Raw genomic sequence first — 23,805 nt, forward strand, 5'->3', positions numbered from 1 at the left:
GAGAGAGTTGGGTGATGCGGGGGGAGAGAGAGAGATGGGTGAAGGAGAAAGGTATTCGGGCGAAAAAAAAATAAGAGAGAAAAAGAGGACAGACAGAGTTGGTTGGTTTTTGTCTCGCATAGCCCCCCTTCTCCCAAAATCGTTCGCTCCGCTCACTCGAATATTCCAAGCATACCACAATTACATCTACAGAGCTAGATAGTCAATCTAGACTTTGGTATAACAATTTAGAAAGTATGTGCAAATGCAAAGCAAATGTAGACTTTAGTCTGAATGTTTAAAAGATTAATCGGCTCAAGTCCCCAGTCACAATCCCTACTTGATATGTTAGTAGAAAGCTTAGTCAAATTCATTCCTATGATGGCCTCTGCATAAGAACAATGTAAAAGAAATATCATGTAAGTAGGAAAAATCTAAATAAAGATCATATTACCTCAAGATTGGGTAGCTTAAGTGCTTCAGCTGGGGGATTATGTAAGCTAACCTCATATATGAATGATATTATGATCATAATGGGCTTCGACAAAGTTGCTAAGTATAGGTAAAAATAACCTACTATTGCCCAAGTTCCACGTTAGTTTCAAACACATAGGAGAAAATATTAGCTTTTTCACTAATAATGTGTTGTACTCAAATTTGAGATCGCCTTATATGTTATAAAGTAATTACGTATGATACTACTTGTAATCATACATATATTAGCAGTTGGGTATTTTCTAAACGGAGCTTGTATACTTCATTTTATTGGTCCAGTCAAACCAACCATAAATTTTTATACATTGATAGAAACATTGATAGAAATGATAGCTAATGATACAAAAGCCCAAAGTCTACTTAAATTAATAATATATGTACATTGACAGTTAATAAATAATGATTCAAAAGCCCCAAATCCACTTGAATAAATAATATATCTATTGGTTTTTTATTTAAAAGCCCAAAGCCTATTAGTTTGAGTTATTAAATTTGATTTGGGTCTGTTTTTTTTGCATTTGTTCTGTCTTAGCCCAATAAAAATGAAATTACCTTTTATCGAGGAAAAATATATGAAATTACGGGTCTGTTGGTTTATTTCACATGTTTTTGTTTTTAACCACACCTGGTGCTACTTGGTTTTGCCGTTTTATTTGTAAAACAAGTGCTGATTTTCTTTCCAAAGTAGTAATTGAAAATAAACATGAAAAAGTTATCGAAAAAAATAAAAATAAACATGAAACTCATTGGTAAATATAGCAATGCTCAATTGTTGAAGGCAGTGACAAATATGATGTGCAATTTTTGAAGGTAATTGTATACCAACTCTATATTTCGTGAAGTGAACTTCTTATTTTAGTTGTTGAATTAAAGCTTCAGCTTTTGTGGCCCTTTTTTCGGCTATTTTAGCTTTCTCAAGTTCTTTTTTCAGGAATTTTACCTCGAACTTCAGCTCTTTCATCAATTCAGTGCTCTCATTGGACTTAAACTCAACATTGGAATCAAGTAAGGCCTTCACACAACACAACTCCGCAAAAAGCAATTCCGCTTTCTCAGCATGAATTTCTGCAATCTTGGTCGCATCATCGGCATGGTTCAATGCTTGATTCTTTGCATCACTCGTCATGGGCATCTCATGTTTCACTCGTTCGAGCTCCTCTGTAGTGGACAGAATGGCTGTGACATCAGCAGCATGTTGGAGTAGGACAACAGTGATCTCGTCCTGCCATTCCTCTTCCCTCTTTTGTGTTGCCTATACTCCTATCAGTTCCAATTCATCAGCCCAGAACTTCTCAATCTCGGTAGTCTCCTCCACTTGCTTTTGAGAAACTAAAGCTTCCCAACCTTTTCAATAGCCTCCTCAGCCAATTTCTCCGTGCCCTTCAACTCCTCAAGAGCTAAAGCCTTCTCTTTGTCCATAGATGCTTAACTGATCTTTCGATTTCTTAAGTTCCTCCTGAACCTGACTCAACTGTGCCTGCAGATCTGATCCTTCTGACGTGCGAGGTTGTGTTTTCTACACAAAACATAAATGTACAAAAGTATACCGAAAAATTAGGCAATGGAAGACTAATAAAGTATCAGGATTGTAATAAGTACTTTCATCAACTTACATCACGTGTAAAAAGTAAAACTGACCTTGGGGATCTACAAGTATATATACAGACCCCCTTAAAAGCAGTTAGTTTCATAAAGTAATGTGTGCTATGTTATTAGCATGCCCTCAAAGCTACTACTGCTTATTCACTATTTGAGTCATTGGTATATGAATATACAGACCCACTTAAAAGTAGTTAGCTTTATAAGTTAATGTGTACTATGTAATCACTTGAATGGACAGAATAAACTATTGACTCATAACTTAAGCTACTAAATCTGGATGAGGAAAAACTACTATGGACTAATAATCTACAAAGTAATGTGCCAATGCTAACCACTAATAATCTACAAAGTAATGTGCCGATGCTAACCGTGCATATATATCTACATAAGCTATATGACTAAAATTAATTAGGTGAATGTGTTATTATCAAATAGAGGTAATACAATTAAGCTTAATTTATAATTGTTTAAGACCAAGAATAAGTAAATACATCTCATTGCGAATGTGCTATTATCTAGCGAATTAATTGTGTCGAATCACAATGAGATCATTAATTAATGAGAGTTAATACACCTAGATATTAGTAGTTGTATATGGATAGGAAATTTCAAATTCTAATACAATTCAAGAAGGAACTCATTCTTGCTATCTTTTGAAAATAGCCTTACTTTTACAATTGGTACTAAGTCGGATACAATGGGTGCAAAGGGCTTAATCAGACATAACTTGATAAAATCAACAACAAATAATCAAAGACTTTTACTACACAGTTTACATAATCAAAGACTTTTACCACACAATAACATAGTAAACACAAAGTCATTATACTATGTGAATAACTTAACACCACGCAATAGCATTGTAACAATCAACAATCTCAACATGGCATATTTTAAAATCAAAATAACTAAAGAGTAGAAAACTCCAATTACAAAATTTTATTTACTCGCTTAGTTATCGTAAAAATAATATGACAATTGACGACCTCCCAACATTAACTGAAGAACGGAACATAGCAGATTGCAGTTAGCATAGCAAAATATTGGAGGCAACTTAGTGGCTAAGACCATTGGAGGGGTCTATTGAACCCTCTCACAAACGATATGCGGGCATACCTCCTTCACTATGCCGCCTACTTTCTTTATGGTTGGTACATGTTCTGTCAGAAGTACAATATAAGCATTACACGACACTATGTAATTAAACACTGTGTGTATGTTTTGGACGATAGTTTACAGTACACTATTGAAACGTTTAGGAGCTAACTTGTGCAATGAATAAATTGTTGTGCAGTTCGCATTATTGGAGATGAGAAGCTTCAAACTCAGTTTGGAGAAGCATCCTGTGTAGCAGATACTTATGGGGGTAAGTGAGTTATTGAGGACTGCGACATTATTTTGACTATAAAAGACCGAGGTGTGTAAAACGGCACTAAACTAGCTGATTGTGATGCTTCCAGATGGTATTGAAGTTTCAAGAGTGCCCGAAACATTTCTTGCAGAGTTTACCTAGTACGGGCCTGACAATTGTACTGGAGTAGATGTTGAACCTTCTCAGCACGTGCCTGAAACAAACTTATCTAAACTTCCCATACGATGCCATACAACGACTTTCACACCTGACCAAGTTCCGAGTAGTCTGAAGCTAATTATCCCCGATATCCCAACAGACAGAGTTATTATAACTAGTTTCGGTAGCCAGTGTGCTCCCTTAGAACTGCACAGTGAGTCTGAAGAGGAAGGTCATGTGTCGGGAGGTCTAGGAGAAAGGAGAATGACTCGTGTCAGCTTTACTTCCCTTTTGGAGGAAGTGGTGAGTTGTAGGGATAGAGATCTGGGTGCAAGTACATCGAATTGGAACGATACAAATTGGGATGATATTATTGACACGTCTAGTATGCGTGAAGACACTGCTCCTTTGTTTTGGGGTGATAGTCCATGTGATGACCCAATTGATGAGTCTGGTGGGGCTGACCTTGAAAATTATGTTCAAATGATAGGTGGAGATAGAAGTGGAGTTACTGATGGCGCGGCGGGTGCCCAAAATAGTAGTCATGGTGCTGCGAGATGTTCATACAATGACGGTGGAATATTATACCAACATGACCTCGGAACTCCACACACCGGTCCTGGAATGTGCCCATTTGGTCCAATATTTCGTCCACTGTCAAGACAAAATTAAAATAGTGGAGGTAATACTTACAATGGCATATCTGACAGGGAAGACAACAGGGGACATAGTCAGCTAGGCACCCTCTTAAACAAAAGAAGAGAGAACTTCCAACAGTACAAAAAGCCTGCGGTTGAGGACGGGCGTGTTGGCGATGATGGTCCAAGTAATGATGAGTTCAGAGATAGTGATGATGAGTTTAGTGATAGTGATGACCCAATTGATGAGTCAGGTGGTTTTGCACTTAATAATAGGTCTGTTGATAATAATGTTCAAATGCCAGGTGGTTTTGACCTTAATAATAAGTCTGTTGATAATAATGTTCAAATGGCAGGGGGAGATGGCAGCGGAGTAACTGGTGATGCGACGGGTGCAGAAAATAGTGGTCATCGGGCGGCGAGATGTTCAACGAATTACGGTATAATATTATACAAACACGACCTCGGAACTCCGCACACTGGTCTTGGAATGTGCCCGTTTCTTCCAGTATTTCCTCCAGTCCGTGGGTAGCATTATAATGCCAACCATAATACTGAAAATCACGCCCCTGACGCACCAGCGGGTGTTGCACCAGCATCCGGAAGTGCAGCTGCTGGCAGGGTAGGATCCCAATTCATGCAAGATAATGGGAGTAGTATTGAATGACTTTCCCTCTTAAAGGAAAGAAGAGAGAAATCCCAACGCTACAAAAAGTCTGTGGTAGAGGATGGGCATCTTGAAGATATGATTCCAACAGAATTGGAGGCTCCTGAAATAAATACACTCACTTTGGGGATGGTGTTTCCTGAAAGGTGGTTGTTTACATTTCACATGAAGACTTACGCCATTAAAAACAACTTTGAACTAGCAAAAATAAGGACGGACTATGAAAGGGTACACAGTATGGATGCAAGGGGTTTGAATTGAGGAGTCAGGGGTCCAATTGTCCGTTTCACGTGTATTGCAACATTAATGGTTCGTATATGTGGATTGTGAAAACTGTTTACAACGTTCACACATGTGGCAGCCGAACAGCTGGAAAATTTAACTGTGAGGTGTCAAGTGGTTATATCGCCTTATGCTGCAAACTAATTATGCGGGACGACAAAACCTTAAAGGCAAGTCATCTGTTGGCGATGGTGAAAGAGTGGACTTCAGTAGATATGAAGCACAAAACTGCGTGGCGGGGAAGGGAAAAGGCTCTGGAAGAGGTTCATTAATTTCTGGCTTTCACAGGACAGCTTATATAGTGTGGTGAACAACTATTTAATTTAGGATTATATATCCAACTATCAGGCTTTCTCTTAAACGGACGACATGTGTCTTGAACAGTTTATATAGTGTCGTGAATAATTTATATAGTGTCTTGAACAACTATTTTAATTTACGCTTATTAAGTTTTTAATTTATGCTTATATATGACACTATATACATTGTGTAAGACATTATATAATAAGCTGAGCACGACACTATAGAACATGTCCGTAAACGGACAATCCGTTTAAGAGAAAGCCTAATCTAACTATATATCATACAGGCCTTCTCTTAAACGGATTATCCGTTAACGGACATGGTGTCTTAGACAACTTCTGTAGTGTCTTGAACAACTTATATAGTGTCTTGCACAACTTTTTCATTTACGCTTATTACATGGTCGACGACACGACACTTAATAAGCTCTTCAAGACACTAAATAGCTGCCTCAAGACACTATATAACATGTCTATAAACGGATAATCCATTTAAGAGAATTCCTCTCCAACTATATAAGCTGTGCAAGTTACTATGTAAGCTTAGGTCGACACGATATTACATGACCGTAAACGATAGTCGGTTTAAGAGAAAGCCTGCATTTTCCATACTTTTGTACAAATACTGCACTGACGATTAATATTTGAACTAATATAGACCCACCCCATACGACATTATATAGACCTCATAGATCCTTATTAGTAGTGTAATTGAATTTGACATGTTATGACATAGTCTAATTTTACACGTGTCTGAAGATTCAAGGAAGTTTGAGGACGTCATTACCATCTTCTTGGCGATTCTGATCAACAACTGAGGAAGGTCGATCCCTTCAGCTTTACTGAGTTGAGAAGAGTGTGAAATAGTGACTGCTTCAAGTGCTACTTCTGGAGCTATGAGATTACAGTTAGGAGTTTCTGTAACATATGTAGGCCACATATATAAATTGATGGAATGCATTTGAAGGGTAGATCAAGCGGATGTCTTCTTTCAGCTATTGTTGTTGACGGCGACAATCATGTTTTCCCAATTGCATTTGGTATCATTAGCGGTGAGGACAACGAAAACTATGATTGGTTTTTGCGTTGCCTTGGAGACCAAGTAGTAGGGTACGAGACACCCTTAGTTATCATATCTGATAGGCATGCTAGTTCGATTATCAAAGTGGCCGAGGTGTTTCCACGGGCAAAACATGTTTTCTGCATGAACCATATATGTAAGAACCTGCACAATCCATCAGTCAGACTTATGGCGAAGATTAAGACCACAACTAAGACTACTAAAGAATGGTATTTCCATTATGTTATGAGAGATATAGAGAAAATGAGCTAAGCAGCTCACGCTTTGCTTACTAGTATTCCTTTTCATCAATGGGCATGCCACGCATCGGTAGTTAAGAGATACGACATTGCTTACACCAACCATGTTGAGTGTTGGAACAACATGATTAAGGACGACAGGTCTCTTCCGGTTGCAACTTTGGTGGAAGAAATCAGGCAGAACATTAGTGACCACTACTTCAAGTATAGAAATATAGCGAATGAGTGGGCTTCCAGGGGTGAGATGTTAACACCTCGTGCTACTGGCTGCTTAGAACCAACATCGACAAGTCGGTGAAATTTACAGAGTCATGGGCTGGGAAATGGAAATATATAGTCAAGACTGACCGTTTACAAGCATACCATGTAAATCTAGCCGCTAGGCAATGCTCGTGTGGGTATTTCCAACACATGGGAATCCCATGTGCGCATGCCTATAAGGTAATCAGTGTCACCCAGCAAGGTAGTCATATGACATATGTTGATCCGTATTACCTTACTGCTAATTGGCAACAGACGTACTGTGAGGTGTGGGTTGGAATTCCTAGTAAGGAGCAATGGGACATTGATGAAACGGATGAGCGTGTTATGCCCCCAAAAGTGAGGCGCAAACCGGGCAGGCCACCAACCAAGAGAATACAGAGAAGACCAGAGCATAAGGGACCAAAACAGAGAAGAAGTTGCACTTTGTGCAACATGGAAGGGCACAATAGGTGTACATGTAAAAATTTCATTGATGATAAAGGAGCTGAGCACCGTCCTGTGAACCCCGAAGATGTCGACAAACGACGCCGACTCTGAGTGGTAGTAATGTGATATTCTCGCCACTGAGGAGGGATATTTAATTTATTTTGTAATTTTGGTTATTATATCAGGCTTTCTCTTAAACGGACATGTTTGTTGGGCAGCTTAGATAGTGTCCTGAACAGGCTATTAGAATAAAACCATTAAGGGAATTACAGAGTTATAGGAGCACTCAGGTAGAGGTCCTATACCAGCATACTTAAGAGCCCATTTGCATAATTTAGCAAAAAATAAACTTGGAGTTTGCAGAGTTAACAAAAGCAGATTTAAAGAAAACACAACTATCTAGCTTTAAACTGCCGTCTAGCTTCAGCTCCATCTCATGTTACCATATTCATCAGATACTTGCTATCTCCTAAAACAAGAACTTGGTGTAGCTTGAGAAACTTTCAGACACCATCACTTGAGAAACTTTCAGACACCTCCTCAGAACATCCATCATATCCATCAGAGCTATTCCCAACATCACTTGCAGTTTCTTCAGATTCAGTGCTAGGATTCCCATAGGAGAAGGCACTTGGGTTACTAGTTGAGTAGGCTTCAATAGACACTCCATCCTATAGACTTCCACCACCACTTCCACTTGTATCAGATCCGGAGCCATATCCACCACTCAAATCACTATTAGCCTCTACTGTTCGACCCTTTTTGTTTGCCTTTGATTCATTTGCATCTTGGTATGAGACCCTCATCCTCTCTCTCTTCATAGCCTTTAATTTTCCTCCTCTCTCTCTGCACCATAGTGTTAATCTTTGATTCCTCCTTTTTATCCAATCCCTCTTCCCAGCGCCTATGTCTCAATAACTTTTTTGGCCTGTTTCTTTGGACTTGACAGCAAAGATTTCTTTCCCTTCACCATTTTTCTTTTATTTTTTTTTATCTCGCTTGATACTTTCTCTCAGTTCCTACAACTCTGTTTGGTTTATAATTGGTCTCTTGAATACCTGAGTCTTCACTTCCGATTTTCTCTTCTTCCCAAAAAATCTCCTTTTCTCTTTCATAGGGTATAGGAGCACTCATAGTGCATGTTGCATGGGAAATTAAAAATGAAAATCTTAGCAGTGGACCGTTAGATGATAAAGGGATACACATGTGATGTGATGTGGGGAAGGACTGTTGAAAATCGAGTGATGTGGCAAACGTGGGCTTCCCTAATATCCAGGCCCAAACCCTTTATACAATGTCGTATGGGCTAAGGTTGGATTTTCGATGTTGATTTTTGAGGCGTGCAGAAGAAGGTTGGGGCATAGCTAGTAAACGAACAAGATGGCGAATATTTGAAAGATGTGGTTTAATACGCGAATTTCTTGGGTTGGGCTTATTATTGCCGAATTATAATGTCCAAATTATTGAAATTAAAAAAAAAAAACATGGATTTTATTATAAAAGTTGGAAATTGAAAATGGAAACTCTCGTACTTTAATACTTGGAAAAACTCAACCGACTAAAAAAGTAAAGATTAAAGAACCCCTAAATGCTTAGACTAAAGAATAAGAAAAGCATGTGTTTAGTTCTTGAAGGCTTTAAGCCATAGCTAGAAAACAGATGACACTATTGTTTAGTTCTTGAAGCCATAACATTGAAGATCAAAACTCAAAAACAATCTTGAATTGTTTACCAGGAATGGATGTGTTGGTTGTACGTTTTTAATTTTGTTTGTATTAGTAATAGTAAGTAGAACAAAAAATTTTACATTTGTATTATTTTTTCATTAATAAAATTGTAAAAATAAAAATAAAAACGTTATATACTTTTATATCAAAGTTTTAAATGTAAAATATATAGCCGAATTTTAAAGGAATGCATTCGTATTATACTCGTTTAAAACACATATATCGTATTTTTGCCTTTATTGGACCGAATATTTAAAAGTATTATTGTTAAACATTTCTAATCTTAGGCACATAATTTCCGTATCAAACTTTTTCTATCCACGAATTTACTAGCTATGGGTTGGGGTAGAAAGTTGAGACAAAGTTCATGTACATTGTGTCACGAAGTGTAGTTATAATGACATCCTTTATGTAAGTCGATGAACTCGGTGGACATTAAGAACTTGAGATTTGGCGGCTCAGATGAGCCCCTTGAAAATGTTTGCTTTTAAGATACTGTAATAACCCCAAAATTATTGATTCTAGCCGTTCTCAATGTCAAGTTCGTCACTGTCGTCTCCTTTGCCAAATTTGTTGGTTGACTTACTGAAAGACATACTAACTACAATCAAAAGACTAAAGAAAGATGTGAATCAGTCAGGAAGGAAGGAGTTGGACATTCTCTATGGGAAGATGGATAATTTTATTACGGAAACTGATCTGCTGATGAAAAGGAGGGAAGCAAAATTAGAGAGGACAATTTCATCGTTGCGGGTCTCTAGCAGTAACAAAAAGCATAACTTGGAAGTCATCCAATCTGTTTTGTTGAATGTGTCTGATTTTGATTCATCAGATAGCAGTTCTTGAGGGACTCTGATTTCATCAAAATCATTCTCGAGGGAGTTTCTTTGATTTCGTTGTAATCATCTTGGCATGTATTGCTTTGTTATGTTTCTATGAATTTGATGTATTTGACGAAATGCTTCTATGAATTTGATGTGTTTAAGAAAATGAGCCATTTATTTATTTGTTTGCTCTAAATAATTGAGCATAATAATTGACTACAACTGATTACAATAATAACTAATGCGTCCAATTTGTTTGTTAAAGAAGCCCTAAAATGTTTTAAGTGATGCGTCCAAATGTCCAATTAACTGAATACTGAATTGGTTGTTATATAATAGTTTTTTGTTTTAAGTAAAGAAAAAGAAACTTTTATTTGGTAACTAAAAGAAAAGGGAAATTTGTTTTGAAGCGATGCGTCATTTGATTGTTGAACGGCGGAAGTGATATGCTGCGTTCTTTAAACTGTCGTATATAAGAACTGTTGAAGGTTACGGTTTCACAAAAAAAAATGGTGAAAATCAAATTTGTGTCGAGAGATTCTTCTGTGTGTTGAGAGATTCTTCTCATTTTACTTGATAATATTTGGAGTAAATCTGAAAGGTTTGACTTGGTAAATTTGTATGCCGAGGTGGTGTGATACAATATGACTACAAATAAGGTTTTGGCTGTCAAACCAATCCCAAAGATAGTTATAACTTTGTTGGAATTACAAGATTGTAACCCTAAATTGCCACCACTATAAAATATAATCAGACCTTCTCCTAAACGGACATGTTTTTAGAACGCTTACAATAGTTAGTTTTGCTCTTGTGTCAAATTGGGATTGTAAGACACTACAATAAATATGCACCAACATTACAAATAAAAAGAACAAGCCTCCTAAACAACGGAAGTACTCCCGGTGTATAAAAGCTACAAAACTCAGGTGAACTATTTACCTCTGTTTTTTATATTAGTCTCCATGTCGAGGAACTTGTGTTCAGTAAAACCACATTCTATAAGGTCCTTTGCCACGGTATTTCGGATGCAATCTCCCGGTCTTCCGAAGTCTAGGTGTTCACTTCTGATTAATTGGTCTACATATGCAAGTACAAAGGCTTTACAATTCCACCCATCATTTTGTTGAGCACAATCAACACGTTGGATTTTCCATTTGCGCTACAAGAATGCACGCGCTATGCAATTTTTGTCGTGCAATAGGAGTCCGTACGGGAGCAAAGCACAAAGCTTATTGATAGTCGGCGTAGGGTCAATTACACTGGATTCCAAGGAATCGTAGACATAACATGTCCATATTTTAAAGTTGAAGACAACAAGAATCCAGTGCTGGTTGTTTCCCACATTCAAAGCCATCATCAATCCCTTGGATTTTGTTGCGTGCGGGATGTGACTGTTATCTTGAACCAAATCTTTTAAGGTCATGCTTAGGTCCAATGGTATTACCAAACTAGTTTTTGAAATCTTTTCTTCTATTGTTAAACTCCAATTATTTAGGGTGCACTCCTGTGTCCCATATAACGCCTCAATGGAAACCTGGATTAATTGAGACATAAGTAAGTGGCACTACAAGAATTCTCTTAAATGGATTATCCATTTATGGACAAGTTATATAGTGTCTTAACACATATATGTAGTGTCTTGATCAGCTTATTTAGTGTCTTGCCCACGACCATATAATAAGCGTAAATGAAAAAGTTGTTCAAGACACTATATAAGTGGTTCAAGACATTAAAATAAACTGTCGAAGATACCATGTTCGTTAATGAATAATCCGTTTAAGAGAAAGCCCGAGTGGCAGGCACTAATGCATATGGAAATGTGTTACAAATTACCGTGATGAGTGTTAGTGAGGATAGTGTATCTGCCATAAGGTAATGAGTGGAAATCTGGATCCGCAGTTTCATTATTCCACCTGTTCAATAGTTCCATGTACACAGAAACAACCTGCGATAAAAAAGACCAAAAAAAACAAAAAAAAGTGTCTGAGCGGGTTAACGGATTAGTAAATTGTCTTAATGTGTTTTCAAACCTCATCATTCAGCCATGGTTTGCCAGAAAGCAAGTAGAAGCTCCTTAGATTAATGTCTAAGCTTCAGCCATAGCATTTGACTTTTATATTGTGTGCAACAGCTTCCACATTCGGCTGATCATGCTCCCACCAGTACTGTGCAGTGAGATAGGCAGAATTGGTCCATTTTGTAGGATCATAAGTAAGGGTTTCTAGATTCCATACTGTAGAGTTTCTCCTTATTAACGGATTATTTTGAAATGTCTGGCGAATCTTGTCATTGCACTTTTTTGCCACTTCTTCTTCTAGTACACTATATTTCTTCCACTGGGCCTCCTTCAGTGCTTTCCTTTTGTCAACTGGTCATCAGCTGTATTGAATGAGCACAATACGTTCGACTGCAATCTGATAAGTTTAGTTAAGTTAAGTGCGTCCCATATTCGGACAGCGCCTTTGAGTACATTGTAAAGAAAGTTGACAACAACTTTCTCTTAAACTGACTGTCTCACGAACATGTCCATTTAAGACACTATATTGACTGTTTATAAACTATTTAGTTCTTCAAGACACTATATAAATTGTTGAACAGTACACATTATACTAGCTCAAGAATTCTCTTAAACGGATTATCCTTTTACGCAACTATGTAGTGTCTTGAACAGCTTATTTAGTGTCTTTCCCACGACCATATAATAAGTGTAAATGAAAAAGTTATTCAAGACACTAAATAAGCTATCTAAGACACCATGTCCGTTAACAGATAATCCATTTAAGAGAAGGCATGTAGGTAGTATACTAGCTGGCCCACGAACTTGTCCATTTAAGAGAAAGCCTGACGGTTGGAGGTAACATAAAATAGTGCACATACATTTTCGGTTAAATTCAAAGCACCCATAGGATCTTCAACCTTCTCAGCTTCCTGACAAAATATGGCCAGTGTCAATAAAATAGACTCAAAATAAGACATACAGTAAACATAAATATATACACTTCTGACGAAACTATATGATCTGTCCATCTAATAGCAAGTCAGCAGCAACACATGTACAAGAATCTATCAAGGTTGACCACGCGCCTTTCCAGTGCCATCCCTATTGTCATTGAAGTCCAGTTCTTGACCACTGGAACCCATAAGAATGTATAGTTCTAACAAATCCTTGGCAATTCTTCGTCGGATGTACAGTTTGTGCTTGGGGTAAAAAACTAGAGGCATATTCCTCAGAAGACGGTCAGTAAAGGCCAACACAAATGCCCCACAACTGTTGTCATTAGTTTGTTTTGCACAATCAGCAAACACAAACTTCCACTTTGTAGACAATTTCGACTGTTTGATTATGGCTCTGTCGAAAGCCAACACACCGTAAGGCAATATGGATAGCAGCTTCTCCAAAGTCGGTCTTAGGTCAAGCTCGCGCTGCTCAGCACTATCAATAATAGAATAAAAAATCTCAACAGACCAGTCTCTAAAGTTGAGTACAACAAGAATCTAGTGCATGTTCGCGACGTTAACCGTCATCATCAACCTCTGGGTATGGGCTATGTCCTTAACTAATGAAAGGAAAACCCTTGTCATGTTACCCGCCATCAAGGAGCCTCCCAATAGAGCGTCTTTGACATTTTTTTATTTTGTCCTCCAAATTGATTGCCTCATCATTGAGTGTGGCTGCCAAACAGTTGTGACAATTGCAGAAACAACGTTGTAGTAATGATAATTGATTAGTGGAGGACCTCATAATTGCTGAGAGGAAGAAGTACCAAATAATAAAGTTATGTACATTACCGAAAAGAATGACACAGATACAATCCTGTACTTTGGTTCATGTCCGCCTGGACCATCTTTGTCAGTGTACCAACGGCGTAACAATTCCATGTACATATCCACAGCCTTCAGACCAGCAAACAAAACAATTAAGCAAAAAATTAAGGGAAGATATTAGCAAATAACCAGGTGTAGAAGGTACCAAGATTTATGTCATCTCGATTGCCATACCGTCTAACAGTCTGTACAGGGCTCGTTTCATCTTGATCATGCAGTCTCCAGTAATATGTCACCCTTTGCGCAGTTGTAGTCAACTTCAAATAGTCATTGGGTAGTTTTTTCCTACTCGCAATACTAGATTGTCTCTCTAGTAATCCTAAGCCTTGGTTGAAAACCATGAGAATCTTTTGTTGGCAAATACCGGCGACATCCATTTCATGTTGTGGTATGTTGGATTTGTCAAATGTTCTAGCAAACCTCACCATATCTTCCTGCCCTATGGAAGCAGACACTGAGTTTCCTCCCATACCCTCGTCATCAGTCAAGTAACAATCTTCGTCTTCCCGTCCAATCATTGTCACCTGAATGACAATATGTTCAATCAAACAACTAAAAAGATAAACAAAGAAAAAATAGTAAAATAATTTTGAACAGTTATATACATCCTCAAAGTGATACAGGCCGCCTAAATCCTCAACATCATCTAGCACAACCGTAGAAGATTCAGCAATACCCTTCCCATGAGCAGGCTGGAAAAGAAAAAAAAAAGAACAAAACAAAAAGCTTCTCTTAAATTGGACCTTCACATGCTAAAATTTCACAGTTCAAACTGGAGATTGACTATTGTAAACAAATTTCACCTTTGGAGAGATTTCTTTCAGAATCCCACTATTTATATTCCCGGCATCATCATCCACATCAAGCTGAACATCATCCTCTACTGTCTTCCCTGAATCATCATCCATTGGCTTCCCTACATCCTCATTAGCAGAATGCCAAAGCACATCATCCCCAACCATCTCGTCTCGTTCTCCACTCACCATCACCTGCATAACAATATGTTAAAAGTTCACAGTTCAAATGCTAGACATTAAAAAGGCAACATAAGACATTATATATGTTCAAACTAGAGATTGTCAGTTCAAATGCTAGAGACATTAAAGCTTCCACATAAGACATTATATATGTTCAAACTAGAGATTGACTATTGTAAACAAATTTCACCTTTGGAGAAATTTCTTTCAGAATCCTAGTATTTGTATTCCCGACATCATCATCCACATCAAGCTGAACATCATCATCCATTGGCTTCCCTGCATCCTCATTAATAGAATGCCGAACCACATCATCCTCAACCATCTCGTCTCGTTCTCCACTCACCATCACCTGTATAACAATATTTTAAAAGTTCACAATTCAAATGCTAGAGACATTAAAAAGGCCACAGAAGACATTATATAAGTTTAAGTACCATGTTTGGAATGTTCGGAGTATCTTCACCAGTAATGTCCATGTCTTTAAAAGCTTCATTTTTTTCTGCTTCCCTCTGTCTGGAGTGGTTTGTTTTCAAGAAGTCCTTGTGCATGTGACTGTTAGATATGCCTTTGGTTAAGTGATCACCTGCTCTTCTCTACAGCTCGGGTTGACTCTGATTTATATGGCAATCTAGGTATTCGGAAGGATTGGATAACTGAGGCACCAAGTCCGGGTTCGGTTGGCTACCATTGACTATGTTATTGTTCACATAGTCATCAGTTGCGCTGCATAGAGATCTCAGCTTCAACCCAAAGGTGGTGTTAATTTCATGCACAGTGTCCATAACATTTTTTCTAGCTTCCACTTCATTTTCATCATGTGTCTGAAATTAAACAATTGAACAATGCGAGGGGTAGTTGCTACTTTAAGTGTCTGTGCATATCAATCAAATCAACTAAGCCCAAATATAAAAATATGGAAAACATACCAGTCCTTCCATGATCCCAGCAGGATCAGCAGACAGAATCGCTTCATCTAGAAGTGGTAACAGATGTCTCTGGCCCCAATGAAGATCAGCATCCCTTTCGGGCAACTCACGCAAAGAAGCATAAGGACCTGTTAAAGACTCTGGTTTCGTGCCCCCCACACGGCTCGTGACAAACTGGTTTGCTGGATCCAACTTTTTCAGACTCGGTTTACGTGGGACCACTTTCTCGTTGACATTACTAGTGGGGTTCTGAGTAGTTTGACTGTCCTCAAAACTTACACGTCGCTTGGTCCCCTTGCTTAGGGGAGAACTCCTCACTTTTACTTCGGTTGGCTTCTTTTTCAAAGCTCCTGACTTCTTTTTCAATGCGGCCACGACTTCTTCTGGTTCTACCTTCTTCTTAACAGGTGGCAGCCTTGTTACTGCTGCGTGCTTCTTTTTCAAGGAGGCAACCACTTTGACTTCGGCTGGCTTGTTCTTCAAGGAGCCCTCCCCTTTTTTTGATGGTCTTATTTCATGGTTGAGCACAGCTCTAGCTCTCTTAGGAGGTGGCGGGCTTTCAAACTCATCCTCGCCATTATCCTTGGTTTCGGACTCATCATCACCTTCTTCTTCAATCAAAGTTGTTTTTGTCACAGAAGCCTTAACAATACTCTTGTTCAACATAAGCTGTTAAATAGAACATCTATGCTAAGGTTCTGCTCAATTTCTTCCTTTTCCTCTACCTGTACAAAATACAGATGATCAAAATGCTTTAATCACATCAAATAAAAAAAAAAAAAATCAATGTGTAAAACTAAATACCAACACAGAAGACAACTAAAACCAACAAAGGTTAATCCAAGGCATCATGTAAGAGTGATGCGACATGACAATTTACCTCGAACGCAGCTTTAATAGCAAGACGAGCTGCCACATCCTCTGGTACATTTAGCACTTTCCTCACATATAGTTTCTTCACTTTCACCAACTTTAACTCCTATGTAGTCCCACGGGTACTTTTACCAGGGAATTTAGGCCAGCCTAGAAACCATGGGAACTTGTCCTGATGTTCTCTTCGCGCTCCCAGCCTAGGGAGGTGTAGATAAACCCAAAGGCTAAAAGCAAGAGCCTAACCATACAAAGGACAGCTGAACAGTTCATTCGGGTTTTTTTTCGCAAGTGCGCTTTCATTCTCATGGCTACATCCTCGGTGCTTTCCTTGAAGCACTGCTATGCAAACCATCCCCAAGGGAACTGATTAAACTTTTATAAATTTGATGCAATATCAATGTGTATAACACTCAGTCCTTTGTGTCCCATCGGGAAAAGAAAATCCCCAAGGACATACAACCTATTCATCCGAAACACATCCTGTAGTTTATTAGGATCTTTCTTAGCCTCCTTCCTCACTATCATAAGCTTATCTAATGAAACTGAACCTTTGAACGACTTCCTCTTCTTTTCCAAACAGGGAAAAACTTTTCCCGCCATTCAGTTGGTTCTAGCTCATTCATATCAAAATATTCCTCGTTCAGATGAGCTATTGACATGCCCGTAAGTAACATGAAATCCGACTTCTTAAATGTCAATATCTCATCCTTCAGCCTATATGTCATCTTACAAATCCTCCTTGACAAAACAACAATAAGCAGATTGTCTATGGTGACCATAGGCTCTTCTATGCCCAGCAAAAAACCAAATGGTGATTTACTAAAATCATCAATCTCATCCTGACTGAAATATGAAAACAGTTTCTTTTGGAGTGTTCCCAATGAACTGCGGGTCATTATCTTTACATTATTGACCTTCGTCTTGGCTTTTCTCCTTTTCTTCTCTCCCATCTGAACCTTCTGGCCCCCCTTGTGCCTTCCCAACTGTGGTGGTTGGTTTCAGCTTCTTCTCTGTACCCACCTTCTTCTTTGCAATCCCTTTCTTCATCCTAAATAACCAACAATAACATTTATAAGTATGATAACAAACAACACCAACAATAACATTTATGAGCATGATAACATAACAACACGAGCATGAATGACTACAAGGCGTAAAAATAAGCTCATGATTTAATGAGTAACAACATAAAAATCCAACACATTAAGATCCCCACAAATAAAAAATACAAACTGTACATTACCATAATTTCATAATACACAACTGCGAAATCCTTCAAATGCACAATTTCATAACAGCAGATGAAAACAAAACTAAAATAAAATACAAACTATACCTTCAAATTACTTGTTTAAATAGAGAATTAGGATTTTGTTGTTGTGCGTTTTTGGAGTTGTAAACTGTACCTTCAAACTGTAAACCCTTAAGCGATAAATTATGACTTTGGGTTTTTGGAGTTGGGCGTTTTTCGTTTTCTTACAGTTGAACTAAAAAATTTGAACAAGGATAGAGGAGAGAGAGGACAGAGATAAGGGTTTATAGAGAGAGGTGAGAGATTAGATTTGGCTTTAGATTTGACCTTCGGTCTTTACCCAGTTAATTTTGTAGTGATTTAACTAGTGTTTTAATGCACGTAAGCTTCTTCCCAAAAACATTTGGGCAAAAAAATCTCCCCCCAAAAAAAATATGATGACATCAAATATTTATATCATGCATTATATGATCAAAACTATGTTGCACTAACGCGGACGCGGACACAGACGCATCGACTTGGTTATATATAAAAAAGGCCGGTAGGACGTAGACACGGTAAAGGACGCGGAAATTAATTAATATTTATAATTTTATTTTATATAAATTGAACATTAAAAACTAAATTAAATGTATCAACATTTATAAATTCAAAACTATTAAAGATAAATAGCCACAAAACTAAGTTTAATATTTCCTAATCAAACTTTAAAAACATGTCATAAGTTTTAACAAAACAAAAAATGAAAAAATTGAGTTTTTTAATATTATTTTTATTTTTATTTTTATTTTTTTGGGTCAAAATCCGTGTCCTGACCATGTTGACCGCGTCCTGACTACGTCTTGACCCGCGTCCGGCTTAGTTGATTGTGTCTTGACCGTGTTGACAGCATCCGACGCGCGTCCATGCCGCACCCGTGTCCGTGTCCACGTCCGCGTTCGACGCGGACACAGCCCATTAGTAAGTGCGTCCGTGTTTTAGAGGACCAAACCATATTTCATACCTAACTATTAGGGCCTGCTTGATAACCGGTTTTCTGGCTCGCAAATCAATATTTTCTCATTTAAAAGCCCATTTGCTGCTGCTTGTTGAGAAATACGGGTTCGGCAAAAAGAAAAAACATTTGCCGGCAAATCTACCACCTTGTTACTTGATGCTTTAGAAGCACTTCCTAACATGGAACCTGACATCATGTTGAGGGCCTTTGATTTGTTGGGAGAGAATGAGCAGTTGCTGAAGGTCTTTTTGGGGATCAGTAATCCTTAGTTTCAGTATGCATGGCTTATGAGAAAGCTTCAGCAATAAGGGAACTAGATCGAGCAGTAGAATGTAGGACTTGAACTTGTGTCTTTTGGATATTAGAATGATATTTTGAATTAGAATTCGCTATATGTATGAATGCATGTCTTTTATATAGATTAACGTTGGTTATTGTGTTTTTTTTTTATATAAGGCTTGATGTCTGGGAAAATTGGTTATCAAGCCGACCCTAATATTGGTCCGCCTCTGGGTGTAGTTTTCATGGTCTGATATCCGATTTTAGAGAGAGAGAGAGAGAGAGAGAGAGAGAGAGAGAGAGAGAGAGAGAGAGAGAGAGAGAGAGAGAGAGAGAGAGAGAGAGAGAGAGAGAGAGAGTTTTTTAAAACAATAATTTATATGAACAAGGTGTAGTTTTCATGGTCCGATATCCGATTTTATCGAGAGAGAGAGAGAGAGAGAGAGAGAGAGAGAGAGAGAGAGAGTTTTTTTTAAAACAATAATTTATATGAACAAATTTTGATAACCTAATTTGTATAACCTAATTTATATAGACAAAGATGGAAATTAATTTGAGAAAATTAATAATACAATATGCACCCTACACAGTCAAATAACCACTAAGATACATATTATCCTCAAATAACCAACCGTACCTATAGATCCTTAGAATGTTCAAGAAGCTTTTGTTATTCGAGGACACTATATAAGACCCATAAGACCTTATATTGGCTATCCATAAATAACATATTGTACCCAAAAAATATAACGTATAAGCTTTCCAAGATACTTGTACTATATAGGCCTAAAAAACATACAATTCTGTCCAAATGGAAACATGTGCCCAAGGATCCGCATCTTCTTCACCTATTCAAATTAACTTTCGTCATCTGTACCTTCAGTATCCTCATCTGTACCTTCAGCTTTTTCTTTTAAGGGTCCAACTTTGATAGGCTGCACTTCAACACTCCAATCCTCACTATTAGAATCTTCATCATACGGAACTAGTCGCACCGAAGGCCTCCTACATTTGTATTTTGCACGTCCAACTTTTGTACCCTGAAAATGGCACATTTCATACGTTAAAAGTTCACTATAGAGTCATACGATGATACTGAAATAATTCAAAATATAATGCATGCTACGACAGTAACATCTTACTTCATGTTGTGTTGTCAACTTGATGATGTCTTCGGTCGGCTTCGGATCAATAGCGGGAACCACTGCTACAAAACCCCCTCCATCTTCCTCACCTTCATAGTCAACTTCTTCAGACCTGGTGTTCAATTCAAGCATCAAACTTTTATAATATTCTGCTTCAGTAGCAGTAACTTCATCTCCACTTTCTTCATAAGAACCAACAATGACACCACAGTCTTCATCGTCCCTTACTTCAGTACACGCCTTCTCAGAAATACTAACCCCACATCTTGGACTTTGTGGCACCAAATTTGTTTCCAAATAAACCAAGTGAAATAGTGAAATAGTGTACCTATTGAACTAATTATATCAATCGCGAGGATGAAGGAAAAATTGCTTACTTCCATATCGTCATTATCACGTGGAATATCTTCAAACCTTAGAGCTACTAGAGATGCGCTCGGGACTTGGTCAGTATCCTCCTCCCCAATGCTAGGTACTTGGTCAGTATCCTCCTCCCCAATATTCAACCACCCACTCCTGTTTGCTGTGCTAGGTTTAACAACGACAACATTATCGCCAGAAAGCTCATCATCGTCCACAATCATCAATCTTCTGCTGTTCCTACCACTCATGTTTGCTGTGCTATGTTTAACAACCGCAACATCATTGTCAGAAACCTCATCCACAATCATCAATCTTTTGGTCCTCTTACCAGTCCTTTTAGCCGTGCTAGGTTCAACAACAGTAACATTATCATCACAAACCCCATCATTATCCACAATCATCAATCTTTTGCTCCTCTTAAATGGAGTGCCAAGGCTGGCAATATTTGACCTTTTTATGGGCTTCTTACTAACTAATTTCTTACTAGTCTTTGTAATAGGGACAACATTTTCCGAGGTAGTTACAAGACATGCATGCTTCTTCAAAGGCTGAACATTTTCCACCTGAGTTCTACCCTCGTCAGTCTCCTGATATCTAACAGATCTCATACTATGCCTTGTCACTTGGATAGCTTCATTAACAGTACTAGTCTGCCTCAAAGGTGGTGTCTTTTTTTGGTGTGTTCTAATTCCATCTGACACATCTTCCACCTCATTTTCCACCTCAATTTCCACCTCTTCTTCAAACTCACCATCATCACTCTCCTCCATCGCTTTCGCCTATCCTACTCGTCTGGTGGTTAGTTCCATAAAAGGTCGTAACGCTTAAATTGAAAGTCATAATTATACAATAACAATGCAAAAACAATGTGTACAACAACCACTTACAAAAGCTCACGGGCGAATCATGACCGCATCAATCAGGTCGTACACCCATGCTCTATGAATGACAAATACAATTTTCAGAACTCTATATAAACTGTGAACAAATCTATATTAGCTTCTCAAGACACTGTATAACATATCCTTAATATATGTGACTAGATACCTTTAACAACTTATATAGTATCTAGAAAGGCTTGTTAACAGCTTAGATAATGTCTTTATCATTTAACCTTATTAACTTGTTCAATTTACAAACTAACCTTGAGCGCATCCCTTACTTACATGTTCTTTTCTCTCTCTCAGAAATGGAAGTTCGACCACACGCTTAACTCTGCAATTTCTCTTTGACAACTTTATTTCTCTCCCAGGCACATCCATGGGTGGTTTTGCCAGAAATCTTCACCCACCCAAGCAGAAAAGGGAAAGTGTTAGGATCCAGTCGGCGAGGCTCCAAGGATGGAATATGGAGGTAAACCCACAGGCTGAAGATAATTGCACAGCCATGAAGGCAAAAATGTAAAGTTTCATGTGGAGTACGCTTGAAGTGATGGCTAAGTTCAGTGTAGAGCGACTCTACCCCTTCCTTGATAAATTCAAAGACAAGGTATCCCCAAGGGAAACAATCAAAGGTCTGAAGATTGTCAGCAAGGTCAATATGGATTACACTTAGACCCTTCAGCACCTTCGGAATCAAGAAGACTCCAAGGGCATACAACCGGTTCAGTCGGTATAAATCTGGGAGTAAAGTTGGGTTTCCTTGGGATCGGGTCTTCACCCTATCCCTGACTTTCAATATGTCATCCAGAAGAACCCCTGCTTTATGCGTCTTGCGTTTTTTCGCTTCTTTATCTAAAGGAAAATACTTCCTCATGAAATGTGTGGGATTATCCTCCTTCATCTTGAAGTAATAGTCAAGAGGTTCATTGGTGGCAAGTACAGTGAATAAAGTGACATCAAAATTCTTGAAATTCAAATAACCATCTGTAACTTTGTATGTAAGCTTAGAAATCCACCGGTTCAAAATGGCAACAATCAAGTTGTTATGGGTGATCAATGAATAAGCCTTGTTATCTTCTGGATCTATTTGCTCTTGGGTGCGAAGCAAGAAACCAAACGGAGACATTCAGAAGTCCTCTAATTTTACTGCATCAAACTTTTCAAACAACATTTTATGAAGCCTACTGGGGTTGCATTGGGTTGTTATGTCAATCCTCGTTCCACCTTCTTCTCCAGAATCTTCCTCGTGTAAAACTTTCATTCTCATCCTATCACTACTGGAAAAAAGTCAATAGATAGCACTAAAAAAACGCTATGAAATCAAGTCGATAGCATTTCGACAAACGCTATCAATCGCCATGCTATCCTTTTTAAGATAGTTTTTATGAATAAAACGCTATAAAAACGATTGCGTTTTTAGATAGATGCTATGAAATTCAATCGATTTCCACAAATGCTATTGTACTTTTTATAGCGTTTTTGAGAAAAACGCTATGGAGCCTAATAGCAGTTTTTCAACGCTATTAAATATTTATATGATTTTCTTTTCTTTTAAGCTTAAAATTGGATTTAGATGGATTCGAACCACCAACCTCTCAATTAAGAGTGCTCTTACCATTTAGAGCTTATGAATCCATTAAAGAACACGTATTGACAACTATAATTTTTATCATTAAACAAATCTTTGAGAAATGAGAATAGAAAACGCTTGTATATTGATAAGAGCCCAAAACTGTAGTTTTAACCCCTTAACAACATTGCTTTTTGACCAATTATGTGATTAATAAGTAAAAGTTAGTACTGTTGTCGCGTTCTTATGTATTTCAGGCATTGGAGTAGAATATGTACATAAATACGTCCCTTTTGCGAGATAAAGGAGCAAAGGTTGGTTGCTAAGAAGTTCTATGATTAAAGGCCAAGATTCAAGGAGAAAAAACCTTTTTAAAGCCCGGTCAAAGCTGAAAAGTCAAAGTCAACGCGGGCAGAAATAGTGCACAAAAGTCAGCTGAACTTTCGAAGGCCGTATCTTTGGACTCAGACCTCAACATTAAGCCTACCTTACATCAAAACGACCGGCTCAGAAAGAGCTTTCTAATGGTCCAAGCCTTGACCCAATCAGAGGAAAACAAGTGGACGAAAAGGCTATTAAAGTCATTTCTAACTGAAAACCCCTTTGTAGACTGAAGTAATGAGGTTTTGGGCTCGATTTTCCAGCCCAAAACATGGCTCCTCAGCCCATGCACGAAAT

General features: G+C 38.1%; 2 protein-coding genes across 3 annotated transcripts; one reads left to right on the plus strand and one right to left on the minus strand.

Moving 5' to 3' along the window:
- The first annotated feature begins 7,206 nt into the window (after window positions 1-7,206).
- Window positions 7,207-7,596, plus strand: LOC147523113 (uncharacterized). Its single transcript, XM_086569577.1, has one exon. The coding sequence runs from the start codon at window positions 7,207-7,209 to the stop codon at window positions 7,594-7,596; it is 390 nt and encodes a 129-aa protein (XP_086425703.1).
- A 5,154-nt stretch (window positions 7,597-12,750) lies between these two features.
- Window positions 12,751-18,263, minus strand: LOC147523114 (uncharacterized). Of its 2 annotated transcripts, XM_086561407.1 has the most exons (10): window positions 17,977-18,263; window positions 16,648-17,688; window positions 15,768-16,492; window positions 15,276-15,662; window positions 15,029-15,190; window positions 14,665-14,850; window positions 14,467-14,553; window positions 14,036-14,385; window positions 13,826-13,930; window positions 12,751-13,708 (listed from the first exon to the last, which is right to left on the minus strand). In XM_086561407.1, exons 4-10 carry the CDS (start codon window positions 15,387-15,389, stop codon window positions 13,696-13,698), a joined length of 1,017 nt encoding a protein of 338 aa, XP_086417533.1. In that variant the 5' UTR covers window positions 15,390-15,662; window positions 15,768-16,492; window positions 16,648-17,688; window positions 17,977-18,263; the 3' UTR covers window positions 12,751-13,695. The 2 variants fall into 2 exon arrangements, with proteins under 2 accessions (XP_086417533.1, XP_086417537.1); XM_086561411.1 differs by lacking the exons at window positions 15,768-16,492; window positions 16,648-17,688; window positions 17,977-18,263 and having other exon boundaries at window positions 15,276-15,757.
- Between the last annotated feature and the right edge of the window lie 5,542 nt (window positions 18,264-23,805).

Source organism: Coptis chinensis, chromosome 1, assembly GCF_015680905.1.
Source record: "Coptis chinensis isolate HL-2020 chromosome 1, ASM1568090v1, whole genome shotgun sequence".
Taxonomy (NCBI): Eukaryota; Viridiplantae; Streptophyta; class Magnoliopsida; order Ranunculales; family Ranunculaceae; genus Coptis; species Coptis chinensis.

Excerpts from the sequence above, each read along its gene's own strand:
- LOC147523113 (XM_086569577.1), top strand. The coding sequence starts at position 7,207 with ATGGGAATCCCATGTGCGCATGCCTATAAGGTAATCAGTGTCACCCAG.
- LOC147523114 (XM_086561407.1), bottom strand. The coding sequence starts at position 15,389 with ATGCACAAGGACTTCTTGAAAACAAACCACTCCAGACAGAGGGAAGCA. Across the intron at positions 14,554-14,664 it reads TGAAAGAAATCTCTCCAAAG|CCTGCTCATGGGAAGGGTAT; the intron begins GTGAAATTTGTT and ends TTTCTTTTCCAG. Across the intron at positions 14,386-14,466 it reads GCCTGTATCACTTTGAGGAT|GTGACAATGATTGGACGGGA; the intron begins GTATATAACTGT and ends ATTGTCATTCAG.